A 15,963-nucleotide genomic window follows, 5' to 3' on the forward strand; every position below is an offset into this window, starting at 1 on the left:
ACTTGCAGTCAACACGAGCGAGTGTGGCCAGGGTTGGCAGGTCGTGCATAAATATCCCGGCCAAAGTCAGTGTAAAATGCGCCCGTCAGAAGCCAAAAGTAGCCCAAAGTGTTAGAGTGTTAAAATTGAGACTATTTAAGTATTATATCGCCATCGATTGTTATTGTTGACTTGTAACTCCCGCGGTGGGCCAAGTCAAAAGTAGCCCAAAAACGAAAAACTTTGAAGGAGTTTCAAACAAGCCCAATTTGGAGTGAAAACCGCGAATCTGGCAACCAGGTTTAGATGGTATGTGCAGTATATAAAGAGCTGCAAATTCATATATGTCTCGAGGACGGTATGCCAAAATGTAACGTGGCTCGCGCCACGGAGCGAGAGGACGGACACAAGTGCTGAGAAGAGCGAGATTTATTCAGGGGAATACCGTAATCATCGTCGGATAGCCAGGCAGGGTCGATAACAGGAGGGCAGTCCGTAAAACATGCAAAGACAGGCATCACAACACAGGGAGCACGGGAAACAGGAGAAACACGAAACGGTCAGGCACAGAGAACAGCGATGGGACAGAAACGATCACAAAATTCAAAATACCGGACAAAGGACAAGGGAGACTCAGGGGCTTTTATACACAGAACTAAACTAGGGACAGGTGATGACAATGACACAGGGGCGTGGTAACAAACGAGGGATTCATAAAACTAACGAGCAGGGCGGGACAAACGGGCAAGAACACAGACACGAGGGAACCCAGAGTGACAGCTAGGAGAGGGGGCGTAGCCGCACGTGACACAAAAAGTATATTAACCTAAATATATTTTAGGAAACAGAATAGTCCTATATTACATATATTCTAGTTCTACATTAACTGTTCAAACATTATTCCATTTTTCCCTGTGCAAAAATAAGATTTCGCTACCACAATGCATTACTATTTTGCATAAACCAATCAGCTTCAAGTCGGCATATGACGCCCGCTGACGTTTCTAGGAAGTAAACAGGAAACTAACGAGCTAACTGTGAATGTCTTTGGACTGGCTTGATCAAATTTGACAATTAAGCCATCTTTTTTTAGTTATATTGTGCTGCATCTAATAAAGTATGGTTAGCAAACGCTTCCTTGTATCCATGTTAACGTTAGTGATTGTATCAATAAATTTACCTTGACAGACCACAAGCTATTACTTACTATTGAGATGTTTGTTTTAGCTAGCTAACTATGAAGCTGCTGTGTAAGTAGCATATCATTACATTTTTATTTTTATTCATCTTCCCCCCTGCAAGGTGACAGGAGAGGTCCGCGTGAGGGCAGTTTGTCATAGGTCTATGAGGAAAAGTGAAAAGCCACATGACTTGAGAGTAGGATCAATGGTTACACACACACACACAAGTGTTTGTGTATATATGTATGTATGTATGTATGTATGTACAAACATGCACTAATCAGTCATAACAATTACTGTTTTTTCGCAAGATATTTAAATATGGCAGTCTGAACTAAAGAAGCAAAAGCAGCCTTAATCCTGTGGTCTTTGCTGAATAAGACTTCCAGGGACTTCACATACAGTTGTTCCTGTTCTGGCAAAACAAAATATCCTGTTCTCACTCAACAAAATATTGGGCGCAGTGGGGGGCGCAAAATTATTCTCATCTATTAATGGGGGGCACGGCAGAAAACGTTTGGGAACCACTCCTTTAATGTATAAGTGTATAGAAGTGTATAACCACTACATCAGATTACTGCCATAATATAAGCAAAGCTGATTAAATATTGAAGGTGTGGTCATCTCCAATCACACCCTTCACTAATCACATTGACTAAATCTATAGCATCAATAAAACATGGTATTTGGTGCCCAAGCTTTTGCATGTGCCTACATATTTTATCTCTCTACCTTCAGTGAATTAAAGTGGATGTGTACAGTCAACTAATTTGGGAAACTTTACCTGACTTATTTATTTTTGCTCAATTACTGCTGTTCAATAAAATGTTAACAGATATTTTAATATATTTTTTCTCCTTAGATGGTGTTAAAACACTCGAGCCCTGTCATTTTGGTGAGCACCCATTGCTCCTGTGTGGCAGGATGTGCCCTGTGCAATCATTTGGTTGCCCTTCTTTATCAGACTGCACACTATTCTCAGCTAGATATTCCTGCTGTACCCCCAGTCCAAAGCTGCACAGACACCGAGCAGCGAGTTACCTAGCATGTCAGTTTGTATGTCACATGTATGTTCATCCATATGTAGCCACCATTAAAACAGTGCTAAATGTGTCCCTACTTTTAGGGTGTGAAGCCGGGACCCGTTGGAGAAATGGAGGTTCGAAAACCAAGGAATTCAACTGCTGACTGTGTGAGGTTATATATATATATATATATATATATATATATATATATATATATATATATATATATATATATATATATAAGTTATCTTTTAAACCTTATATTCAACATCTAATTAAAAAGCTTAGACTTTTGTTAGGTTTTTATTATAGAAATAAATCTTGTTTTTCTTTTATTGTAAAAAAGAAGTTAGTTGAAGCAACGTTCATGCCTGTATTAGATTATGGAGATATTTTGTATATGAATGCTCCTGTGCACTGTTTGAGCATACTGGACAGTGTGTATCATAGTGCTTTGCGATTTATAACAAACTGTCGACCTCTTACTCATCATTGTTTGTTATACACAAAAGTGAATTGGACTTTGTTGCAGGCACGACGTTTTGCACATTGGTATGTTTTTATTTACAAAGCACTAATTGGGAATTTGCCTAATTATTTATGTTGTCTTCTGAATAGAAGGCAAAGTCTGCTCAGTCTTTGTTCGAGTGAGTTTTTGCAACTTGCTGTTCCTAGAGCTCGAACAGAGCTAGGAAAGACTGCTTTTAGTTTTGCTGCTCCATACACATGGAACCGGTTACAGGCTGATATAAAAATCAAGGACCTTGTTTCTTTGAACAGATTTAAGACTCTGATAAAATCAGTCAGGTCCAGATCATCTGTGTGTGCGTGTTTTAATAAATTTTATGTGAGATTTTGAATGTATCTTGAATGTTGTAATTTGTGCTGCTGCTCGGTCTCTCTTGGCCAGGTCTCTCTTGTAAAAGGGATCTTGTATCTCAAGGGACTAACCTGGTTAAATAAAGGCAAATAAAAAAATAAAAAAATATTACCTTTGATCCATGTGATGTGTAATGAAGTTTAGATTATATTGTGGCAGTAATTTGATTTAATGGTTATACACGTTTTTGCTTTTAATATTTTTCAGAAGTTCACATTATAAAGCGTTTGGATGGAGAAATGCCCAATGTTGCCATGCTAAGAGTGTCAGAGGTCTATAAGAAGTTTTAGTCCTGTAATTGCCCCTCTGGTTACAACAATGGGCATGTGAACTGCAGTCCCATTAGTTGAATGTGCTTTTGGGCCTGTAGAGGCAGGGAGTGTGGTTTCATTCCATCATAAGCCAGCAGCAGTGAGAGAAATTGTGAACATCCCAGGTGCCCCCACTGAAGCACCCCTTGCTATCCAAAACTATAGGCTGGGACGATGAGAATGTGCGTATGTTTTGTGAGAAGAGGAAGAAGTGCATGTTAAGTCCCTGGAAGTGTGATTGAGCATGGGCCAGAGGATTGAAGCTGCAACACAGGAGCAGAGTTGATGTGAAGAATGGCATGGTCTGAGAAAGATGAGAGTAACATGTACAGCAGGCATGTGAAACATAGGGCCCGCGGGCCGGACCCGTCCCGTTGGATTATTTAATACGGCCCGGCATAAATTTCTGAGTATGTCAAAAAATGAAGCAAGTCTCTAGCTCATTTCTATCAAAAGTTGTGATTTTTAAAAAATGAATACAAATCAAATGCTCTCTCTGGTCGCTAGAGGGCAGTAAATGACAGCATGCAGCACTGACACGAGTTAAAGCTTCAGTCAAAGGATGCAATTCCGCTATGAAGCGATTCTGCTATGAAGGATAAATTTGGGTCCGTGGAAATGAATACGTTTTATCAATATCTCGTGCCAGGTTACCCCAAATTAACAGCCATGGCTGCATAAGTTCTATCCATGTTTGGGACTACTTATCTTTGTGAACAGGTGTTCTCTGTAATGAACAATAATAAAACAAAGCAGCGCTCAAGGTTAACAAATAAACACTTGAATGACATTGTTAAATGTGCTGCTACTCAGGATTTGACACCTAATATCGATGCACTTGTGAAGGCAAAAAGATGCCAAGTTACAGGAGCCAGCAGCAGCAAGTAGACTGCAGGAATGCAGTGAGAGAGAGAGAAAAAAAGTGTGATGACACGAAATTTGTTTGCACTCATGAATACAGATCATTAAAAATAAGATTCATCTGGTTTCATATTAAAGATAATTAATATTGTGCAGTATGTTCTCAGCTTCAGTAGGCCCAGCCTAGTAGTTTGATCTGATGTAGTCTAATTTTATTACCCATGCACTGCTATAACTTTTATTTGTATTTATTTTTTTATTTATTTCAAAGCAGTATGACTATTAAGGCGAAAATATTTTTTTCATAGCTCCCACTTGATTTTGTTAATGTGGTGAGTTGCTTCAGGTATAAAACTGCATTCACTCAACTGTTAAAATAAACCAGTTGTTAACACATTCACCGTCAAACATGAAAATCTTTTTTTTTTCATTGTTTTAATGTGTTGTGCTTAGAAAAGATCCCTTTTCATCCATGATTATAATATGTAGGGTAGGCTAAAAATGTAGGCTGAATGATAAAGCATAGTACTGAAAAATAAAGCTAAATATTTGGAGTTGATTTGTAGTTACTGATCCGGCTCACCTGAGAACAGAAGGTCTGGATCCGGCCCCACAGCCAAACTGAGTTTGACATGCCTGATCTACACGTTTCCATGAGGCAAACCATGTTCGAGGACATACTTCTGCAGAGAATTTGGCAGAGAGAATCTACAGGGGAACTGTCCAGACCAAGGACATGAGGGGAGGAATTCATATGGAGCCAGTTGCAGTTCAAGAGTACTGCATTCTGAAAAATGTGAATTATTCACCATGTGGGTTTGTCATTCACCCTGATGCTCCATGGCTGGGTTGTTCCCCTGATGGAGTAATCTTCGATCCCTCTGAGAATCCACCATTTGGACTCTTAGAAGTCAAATGCCCCAACATTCAGAGTTATGTGGACTGCCCCTATCTGAAAATGTCAAGCGGTGCTTTGAAACTTCGGAGGCAACACAAGTACTGCTGGCAAGTTCAGGGACAGATCCTCTTGACTGGTTTAGAATGGTGTGATTTTGTTGTGTGTGCTCAGGAGGACACACTAGTTGAGCGAGTTTACAAAAATCAAGAAGTGATGCACACCATTAGAGAAAAAGCGGATCATTTTTTCTTTTACCATTACATACAAAAGTGTTTGCAGTAAAACATAAATACAATGATTACCTGTATAGTGTCAGATTAATTATCTGTTGTTCATTAAGAAGTGATTTGTTTGTTTTTTCTGTCAATGGATTAATTCCACTGTTTTTATGTCTTCCTTTAAGTGCAGACATAAAAAAAATATGAGAAGGATTTTTGATTCTCCAAGCCAAGGTTTATTACAGCAGGTTATTAAGACCAGTAATAATAAAGCATCAAAACATATTTAGATATTTTCGATATTTAAATGCATACATTCTAAAATTTGCTCCATGTCTTTACAAGTGGTCCATTCTGATAGTTCACAAGCAGACAAGATACAGTAAATAGCTGATTTATGCTGCCTGAAATAGACATGGGGATGACGGTGTCAAACAATTTGTGCTCCTTTACTCGTCGGATGCACCGTTCAACATGTACCCTGAGCCTGGCTACGGACTGTGTGTGTTTTACGTCATGTGCAGACATTCGTGTGCACCTTTTCAGGAAAACTGGCCTGTGGATCTTACATGGTACAAGATTGTCTACCAGGAAGCCCTTATCCACCATTATTGCCATGTCAGGGGTAAGTAGAGGAATAATTCCTGACTGTCTGAACATCTCCCTGTCACTAATAGACCCAGCATAGAGTCCAGACACAAAGGTTATGGCACTATGGGGTGCCATTCCAATTAAGAAAGTAGGTTTGGAGTTGGTGACCCGTATCATCTGATGTGTTGCAGGTTCAATCAGTTCCCAGAAGGCCATCAGGTGGTTGTAGGTTGCAAACCTGCAAAGACAGTAGATGGATTATTAAGATACACTGATCAAAAACGAATCAGTCATATCCAGTATTTTTGTTCAGAAGCTCATCTTTTTAGATCATTTTAACTCTATTGTGCACACATTCCAGGCGGACATTTTAAAAATTCCTCAGATTCCCGACATAGTCCACTATAAAACTAGATATCTCAGGTTGTACATATAGGGAAATGATAATTCATGGCTCAAACTGAAGTAGACAGTTGGGGGAACATATTGATTCACTTCAATACCATATTCCTTGGTTTGTTTTATTTTAGAACCTCTATTACAGATGCTAATATGCCAGGAATGTCAGACAGGGTTCCCACACCTTGGTTAACATAAAATTCAAGGACCTTTCAATGACTTTCCAGGACCAACTTCCTCAAATTCAAGGACAGCACCTGCCAGCATTTACCTACTCTTACCCCTGAATATGTTATCAAAAAACGATGTTAATACAACGCAAATTCAAAAGACTGAATGTCATTTCAAGCCATGCATCCTGAAATTTTCTGTGCATGACTGGCAATTTAGCAATGCACATCTGAGATGACGACATTCACGTAAAATGGCTATAGTTGTTGAAGGATCAACAACTACCTACAGGAAACACTTGCTTTCGGTGCTGAACAAACAAACAAATTTCTCTACAGGAGAATGACCAAACTTTGCCAAGTAAAAGTCAGCATAGGCCCTGTAGAATCAATGTAATTTTAAATGAACTTGTGCTGGCAAAATAATGACACGTTGACAGTAGACAAATAATAATAATAATAACAATAATACACATATGCATATACACATACAGTACATACATAAAACAGAGGAGCAAAGCCATATAATGAGATTAGAACTATAGATTTCTAGAGAAATCTGGCGTGAGATGATTCTAGCATACCGGTAGTTTTTAAATCTACTTAATAAAGAATAATATTCATTCATAAAGAGAACAGCCTTTTAACCACTCCACTTATGGTAGTGAATTTATGGAATCAGAGAAATTCGAACTGAAGTATAATGTTATCAAAAGAAAGAAGTTTGAGATTAATCCAGTTTCTAGTGTCCATGCAAAAACTTTGTAAATATTGAGATGGAAAAACATATGCTCCTGGGATTCATCTTCTGACTTAAAAAAGGTCCATTAATCCACATCAAGTTTAACTCTTCTTTCAAGAAACATGGCTACAGGATATATCTTATTTATTATTTTGAAATGAGTCTCTTTTACTTTAGAAGACATGAGCCATTTGACAAGCCTTTGTGGTTTTATAATTTTTATTAGGATGTTTCTTGAAAGAATATCTATTATATCTTTTGTCTCATACCATCAGTGATAATCTTGTTATTACACTTGAACTCAACAGTCATTCACTTTTAACATGGGCATCGAAACAGTCAACTCTGAATATACCCAGCTGGCCACCAACGTCACCAGACGTTGATTTTTGGTTGACTGTTGGTCATGACGTCGGATGACAAAAAATTAACGTCAGGATAACGTCTAATATTAACGTCAATTTGACGTAGAATTGTGACGACATATGATGCTGATATTTTGTTGGTTTTAAGTCATGATGTTATCTAACCTAAATCCCGCGTCTTCCAAACATCATATCCTGATGTGAAATTGACGTAAAATACCAACAATTAGTTGTGGGTTATGTTAACCAAAACCCAGCGTCTGGTAAACGTCGGAATCTTAACGTCTACTCGACGTTACATTCTAACATCATTAGACGCTGGTATTTTGTTGTTTTTGTGTCGTAATGATACGTAACCAAAATCCAACGTCACTCAAACATTGCATTCTTATGTCAAATTTATGTTAAATACAAACAATTAGTTGTGGGTTATGTTAACCAAAACCCAACGTCTGGTAAACGTCGGAATCATAACTTCTGCTAGACGTGACATTTTAACATTATCAAATACTGATATTAATATGAGTATGTATAAGATTATAAATGATATAAGATTGATATAATATTATTATACTTGACTTGGACGTTTGACATCTAATTTAAAACATTTGAAAGCAATGTCAGTTGTCAGGCAACAGAACTAGTCCCTCCACTCTGAAGTGATGCGGCGGAAAGATACAGGACTAAGGTGCACCTGTCGGACTTCACGCACAGTTCACGGTAGCGAGTTCTGAGTTTGTGGACGGTGAAGGTGAACGAAGGTGAGGAAAATATATAAATTCATTTTGGTATTGGTTTTTTATTTTATGGGACATGGCTGTTGAGCTCGCGTTTTATGTGATACTTTAGTTCTCAGCAGTTGCTTTTTGGTTAACTGGCGCCATTCATAGCCTAAAATAGCTATAGCTATTAGTGAATATATTAGCTAGCTAAAGTTTGACTTCATGGTATTGCAAGGCTTGCATAAGAATAATGTAAAATTTGGTCGGGTGTAGTTTGTAAAATCAACAATAGGAATAAATTCACTGTGGCTTTTGCCAGAGTTCTCATATTGCTCAAGACAAAATAACAGAAGCCTCCGTGAATGGTGTAAATTGCGTTATGGAAGGTGGGATGTGGTAGTTAAAATGAAAGAAAAGAAAAAGTGTGAATTGTGCTATAAAGTTCATTCAAATTTGTTAGTATTGAGTGATGCTGTGGGTAGCTTTAAGTTGTTAACTTGGCGGTGGGTAAGTTCAAATACTTTCGCGCGTTTTGCATTGACCGAGTCTCTGTACAGCCAGGGCAGCAACCATTTTTCCCAACAGCGTCAGGCCGTAGAGCTCATTTCCCGCCAAAATGTATGAAGCGTAGTTTTTATCAGAGTGCCTCTCAACTTTGCGCCGGGCGTATTGCAAATGGCGTGTTCAATGGATTTGATTTTCTTTGTACAGTATGTCCATTGTACTACAGGTTTTTGTTTTTCTATTTCTTGTAATACAAAATGTACTTAATCCTTATGAAAGCTGTTAAAAACGGATTGGTGTTGGTTTATTTGAGTAAAGTAAAAGTATTAATAAACACTACTTATTGCTGTCAACGTAATTGATTATGTCGCCAAATTGCAGCAGCCTTATGTCTTATGTCTTTGAATAGATATGGACTTTCAAATGCTGTTACTGGTAGTTAAGGGTAAATATTCTCATAAAATAAATTAACCTGTTTACATTTTATGGGTTTGTTGGTTAAATTAACACTTGAATTCTGAAACTAGTTTTATTGTAGACCTAACTACTGGATTTGTCATTTTTGTAGAAAATGGCATGTCTTATCTGAGGCGCTGGCGAAAAATTCGATCAGAAGCTGCAGCAATTGCCCTGGAATGTAGCAGTGAAGATGATTGCCCTGAAAATGTAGATTTCAATCAGTGTGATGTAGAAAATGAAGTTTTAACACCAGAGGGAAACGGTACCTCAAATGAAACGGTTGAACCTGGTGATGCAGATTCAGATTTTGGATATAGAGCAAATGTGTCAACTGATTCTGAAGAACACACTCAATCTGCCAAAGAAGATGAGGTAACCTTTCAGGAAAAGCTTGCTTCTTGGGCTACAAGAAGTACATGTGGAAGAAGCCAAATTGATGAACTGCTGGGTATTTTGAGGGATGAAGGTTTAGAAGTACCAAAGGATTCTAGGACATTATTGAAAACACCCCGCCGAATCCAGACTGAGGACAAATGTGGTGGACAGTATGTTTACTTGGGGATTGAATGCTCTGTTGTAAAAATTCTTTCCCAGAACAAATCATTTTTGAAACGTTCAAACTTTGTGGATCTATTGGTGAACATTGATGGAGTTCCTCTTTTCAAATCATCCAATGCCCAGTTATGGCCAATCCTCTGTTGTTTTGGTGATTTTGAACCATTTGTAGTGGCAGTTTTTTATGGCAGATCAAAACCTAGCTCTGTTGATGATTTTCTTGAAGACTTCTTAGCGGAATATGCAGAACTGCAGAGAAAGCAAATCACAGTAGATAGCAAAATAATCCATGTGCGGATCAAAGCTTTTGTGTGTGATGCTCCTGCTCGAGCATACTTAAAATGTGTAAAAGGACACACTGGCTACCATTGCTGTGAAAGATGTACAATTAAGGGAGAGTATAATAACAAAAGAGTTGTGTTCTTGGGAGAATACCCATTAAGAACTGATAGAGATTTCTCTAAAAGACTTTATGTTGATCATCAGGTTGGAGTGACCCCTTTACTTAATGTAGGAATTAGGTGTGTCAGAGATTTTCCTCTGGACTATATGCATTTAGTATGTCTTGGGGTTGTGAAAAGACTGCTGTGCTTTTTAAAACAAGGACCACCTGAATGTAGACTGTCAGTTAGACAAGTAGGTGAGATTTCAACTCTTCTTGTGTCTCTATCTGGAAAGCTGCCAATTGAATTTGCTCGGCAACCCAGACCACTAACAGAACTAGATCGATGGAAAGCTACAGAGTTTAGGCAATTCCTTCTCTATACTGGACCTGTAGTTTTGAAAAAGGTGTTGCACAGCAATGTATATGAGCATTTTTTGTGCCTAACAGTAGCTGTATCGATTCTTCTGGACTCCTGTGAGAGGAAGCGTGCTGCTTACATGGACTATGCTCAACAGCTATTAAACTATTTTGTAGACAACTGCAAGCATATATACACAACATCATTTTTGGTGTATAATGTTCATAACTTGAAACATCTGTCAGATGACACTAGACATTTCCAGTGTTCTCTCAATGACATATCTGCATTTCCTTTTGAAAATTATCTACACAGTCTGAAGAAATTAGTAAGAAATGCCAAGAATCCCATCAGTCAAGTTGCAAAGAGACTTTTTGAACTCGAGAGGGCAGAAAGCCACACACAGAAGATGACAAACAAAAGTTGGCATTTTGTTTCAGTAAAAAAGAGAAATGGATGTTTCCTCTTACACAATGAAGACTTCGCATTTGTAAAAGAAAAACGTGATGATGGCAGCTTGTTATGCGAGATCATTTCACAAAAGAGCCTGGAAAGCTTTTTTACTGTACCTTGTGACTCCAAGCTTATTAATGTTGTGTTCGTCAGAAACTTGGAGAGAGTACAGAAACATCGCAGGCTTCTTAAGGTTGAAGAAATGAACCGTAAAGTGGCTTGTCTTCCCTATCAAACAGGATACGTGCTTATGCCTTTACTGCACAGCATGGAGAGAAAAGAATAAAAGGGTATTTACTGATTCATTTGTAGTAATAATACTACTACAATCTAAAATGCATTTTTGGTTCATGTACCTATTTGTCATTCAACAACTTAATCGTAAAATATATATTACTTCCCCTGTGATTAACAACATAAGTGTTTGGTTTCCCCAAGGCTCTGCATTGGTGTCTTTATCTGGAACTATACATACCACTTATGGTTTTTAGGGCCATAGCCAAAAATGTAGTGGCACGACACAAAATAGGTGGGGAAAAAAAGAATAGGCGGTATTTAGACTGCCGAATTGTGCTGTAAATACGTGAAAACAACACTGTGCTCACTTTAGTTTCTCAGCATCGTCTGTTGAACGGATGTTGGCACTTCTGCATATCAGTATCACTGGTCAGTTTAAGTGTCCTCCATGAATTGCATGGCCACAATTGACTTAACTGGGCATTTTCATCAGATATAATGCGTACACAGAGGTGAAATTGTGATGATGCCATGTTTTGTAACTTCTTTTTTTTGCCAGTGCATCCACTGTGCTCCCACAGACTTTTGGGTGCTGGGTAGTTTGATATATCCCTAGATATTTTTTATGTAAAAAGTTGTTTATATTTTTGTTTTATGGGAAGTGACATAGATTAGCCTGTTTTTGAGAAACTGTAATGGCAGTATTATTTTCTTAGCAACAAAGGATGTTTGCTTTGAGTTATCTATACATTTATTTCTGTTTTTAAATGCATGTTTTAATTTATGCCAGTTTGTGGTGTTTCAGGATGGCTTGGGTTAGGGCAGTGTGGCAAGAGAAGAAAAGGCAAGAAGAAGGAACAGTGCCAGACAGCTGGGTAGACACACAAAACATGTTACTGTACTGGCCAAATGCTGCAAATGCAACAAGGTATCGGAATGACCGTCGCAAACCATCTGATGGTTGGAGAAAGTTTCCCCTTCTAAAAGAGAAGATGAGATCTGGTAGGTACAGTTACATGTTAACAGGGCCTAAGTTTTACAAAAAATAACATTCTTTAGTCAGAGTTACAAGATTTGCCTCTACAGCCCACCTTAAATGATGTGGTAGTTACAAAAAAATCTGAAACAACGAGTGGTGTGAACTGTAAAAAAAAAAAAAAAAACACACAGGCACATGGCTAACGAAAACAAGAGAGACTAGAAACAAAACATGGACAGGATTAGGGAACAGGGAGACACGAAGGGAAAACCTGGAATGGAGGCGGGACAGGAGGGCATTCATGACAGGGAAAAAATAATTTCAGCCCCTGTTTATGCCTGTTACATGCTTTGTCACAAGATACACCTGCCATATCAGTGTTATGCATTAACAGACTTGTTGCTTTGCTGTTTGTTTTTATTTGTGACTTATAGATGACTTCAACGAATGTGACAATTGTGACTTCACGAGTAGTGCAGAAGTTGAAGAAAGTCCTGAAGCAAAGCGAAGAAGAAAAACTAAGACGTTTGAGGATTGTTTGACAGGTAGGTTTTTTTTGCATCCATCTATGCATACATGTATCTCTCGCTGTCTTATCTGTCATCCTCTACAACGGTATCTATCAATTTCTAGTAGTTATCTTCCTGATCTTTAACTTTGCCTTATTTATTTGACATCTTACATTTTTTTGCGTTGTGAGCAGTGGTATTTCCTTCATAAATTGCATATAATCTTTTCCGTAATTTGTCTATTGAATTAGATGATGCTTCTGACAGTGAGGTAGAATTTGATGATGTTTATCAAGGAAATGGTCAACATCCCAAGAGTAATAAAGGTTAGTTATTTTTAGGTGTCATAAGAGCATATAAATGAAAACAACAAAAAATGTGACAGTTACAATTACATACATATTGCCTTTGTTTTTGTTTGACAATACATCAATTGAGAAATAAGATTTTTTGTTAACAGAGCTAGAACTTCCTGCTCCTCCAAGGAAACTGGAACCTCTTCAAGAGAGAAAATCTACACTATACTCCAAAAAGGCAAACTCGTCGTCATCATCATCAAGTTCTGGCTCTCCATTTACACCCATTAGGAGGAAACAGACTTCAAGTGAACAGGGTTCTCCTTCTTCCTCACCTCACCTTAGATCAAGGGATTCTTCAGGTCTGTATCTTAAATTGAATTTTAGAAATATTTGGTCTTAAAGTGATTATCTGGGTTCATATACATAGAGTTGTATATGCAAGTGAGATGCACAAACACAACAACACATTAATTTGAGATTCAGTGTTTGATTCTAGCCTCAGTTTGCTAATATGTGTAACAGTTTTGTTACTGTCACTACACAGTAGTTCCCCTCAGAGCTGTGTGTTTGCATTTAGTGGGTAAATACTGAAATTAATGACCAGTAAGCAAAAGAGCATTGGGTTGCTGCTCAGAGTACAGCATATACTTCATTTTGGAGAATGAGTATTGCTCTTACTACAAGGAAAAAGAAAATTGACTTTTATTTACCTGCAATGGTATTTTGTGTTAGAGAAATAAGTTATCCATAAATGAGTCCTAAAATGAAAAAGTATTTGTCTGTTATTAAATTTCCTCTATGATTCTATTAGCTCCTCTGCAAATTCAGGAGCCCACCTCAGAAATGGAGACTAGATCATCTTGCCATGGAGGCCAGTCTCAGAAAAAAGAACAAAGAAGATCAAAATCACCTTTTGTTCAGCAGTCTACAGAAGCAACATGCTCTGTACAGCAGACTCCATCAACACAGAAAAAACACGTCCCATACCCAATGCCAGAAGCAAGTAAGTGGATAGCTGACTTTGCATTTTTGTAAAATGCAAAAAATGTTAAATTAAGTACTATTTTAAAAATAAAATGTAAAAATAATACTCCAGTAAAGTACAGATACAGCATTTTAGTACTTAAGTACAGTAGCAAAGTAGTTCTACTTTGTTACTATACATCTCTGCTGAGCACTGAATGGCAGCACAAGACTGTGCCTTGATAATATTTCTAATTTTGATCAATTTTTTTTCAATGCATTAGAATTTCAGAGAAAAGTCATGGAGCTGCTTGTTGATATCCGTGAGGAAGTCCGCAATTTGAAGACACAGTCTGGAGTTGCACAAAGGTGCGAAGACTCAAAGATTCCTGCACAGGCTTCAACACTTGAGGCCCTAAACCTCCTTGAGAAATCTCTTGAATCCCTTGAGGAAAAGCAGAAACTGGTAAGACCATACTTACTGTAGTGTAAATAAATAAATGTAAATAAATATTATAATCAGTGGCGGACTTAGCAATTTGGGGGCCCATCAACATTAATATGCGAGAAATAAGTTAGCTAATCAGGGGGCCCCTACAGTGGGCTGCAGTGGGAGGGGCCCAAGGCAATTGCCTAGCCACGCCTCTATGCAAAGACCGCCTCTGATTATAATGATTATTTCTATTGTTCATTGTTTGTCACTGTGTGTTAATGGGGATATACTATTTTTGATTTTTATTCCTCTAATTTCAGATTAATGGCTTGTCCAAGGTGGGAGGAGTACACTTGAAAGACAATGTGAAGAGGGTTATGGAGAAGTAAGCTTTTATTTCATTGTCAATTAAATGTCAGTTACAGTACATAACAAAACCTGTTGACTTTTGATGACATTCACCATTTTGATTGTTAAATGCTGCCTTTTTCTGTCCATAGGTTGATGACAAATGAGGTCATGGCCAATTTCAACATGAAGGGGGGGAAAGGCAAACATGCCTTTACCAAGCTTCGTCTCTTCACTGTTGTCACAGGTGAAAAGCATATATCCTTTTCTTAGTATAAACATGCGGATACTAGAAAAACCCGATTACATTCTTTGTTATCTTGAAAAAAGGAAGCTGCTGGCATTCACATAATTATGCCTAAATTTAGCCAGCTGGACTAAGAATTAGTTTTAATTAATACATTAGAATGTATTAAATGTGAATGGCCACCAACAACGTCTACAACTTGGTGATTTACTGCTTACTGTATTCTGTATTACTCAAAGATTTACAAATGCAATTCATTCTTACAGAAAGTGTCCAGAGGACCACGGATGCAACGGAGGCAAACATTGCAGCGGCTGTGTCCTTTTGTTTAAAGTATGCCCCAGATAGAGTGGGTGGAGGCGGCAGAAAAAAAAAAACTTAAAGGACTATTTTGAAAGACTGCTGTGGAGTTTGTGTAATTTCTGTTGGTGGTGGAGTTCTGATAGTTATTTTGAATACTGTTTTTGAATACTAAACTTTGTTTTGGGAATATACTGCTTAAAAACAAGGTAAGCATATCATTTCAATAAAAGGGTTTTGATATCCTGTTGTATATGCCATTTAATCCACACATTAGTAAAGGTTAACTTCTCTGCTTAAAATTAATAACTCAGGTTTATATTGTTAATTAAATTAACATCCAGTTTTCATTTCCAACCATTATTCAACATCTGTCTAACATTGGAGCTTGATGAAAACCTGACATCGGTTTTCGACAAATATCTGACTTTGATTTCCAACTGAAATTCAATGTCTATCTATTCTTAGAGTTTAATGTCAAGATAACTTTGGGGTGTAACGTTAGCTTGACTTATTTCCAACTTAAGTCAAATGTCTAAATAACATTAAAAACATTGATGGTTTTTGACTGATAATCCAACTTTTGTTTCTA

At 37.7% G+C, this 15,963-nt stretch overlaps 1 protein-coding gene across 1 annotated transcript; it reads left to right on the plus strand.

Moving 5' to 3' along the window:
* Positions 1–11,694: 11,694 nt before the first annotated feature.
* Positions 11,695–15,617, plus strand: LOC143506834 (uncharacterized). The gene is made up of 10 exons (XM_076996452.1): positions 11,695–11,722; positions 12,099–12,295; positions 12,707–12,817; positions 13,033–13,107; positions 13,242–13,439; positions 13,892–14,083; positions 14,328–14,509; positions 14,797–14,861; positions 14,977–15,071; positions 15,338–15,617. The coding sequence occupies exons 2-10, from the start codon at positions 12,100–12,102 to the stop codon at positions 15,451–15,453; spliced, it is 1,230 nt and encodes a 409-aa protein (XP_076852567.1). The 5' UTR covers positions 11,695–11,722; position 12,099; the 3' UTR covers positions 15,454–15,617.
* Positions 15,618–15,963: the final 346 nt, after the last annotated feature.

This window comes from Brachyhypopomus gauderio, unplaced genomic scaffold, assembly GCF_052324685.1.
Source record: "Brachyhypopomus gauderio isolate BG-103 unplaced genomic scaffold, BGAUD_0.2 sc541, whole genome shotgun sequence".
Classification (NCBI taxonomy): Eukaryota; Metazoa; Chordata; class Actinopteri; order Gymnotiformes; family Hypopomidae; genus Brachyhypopomus; species Brachyhypopomus gauderio.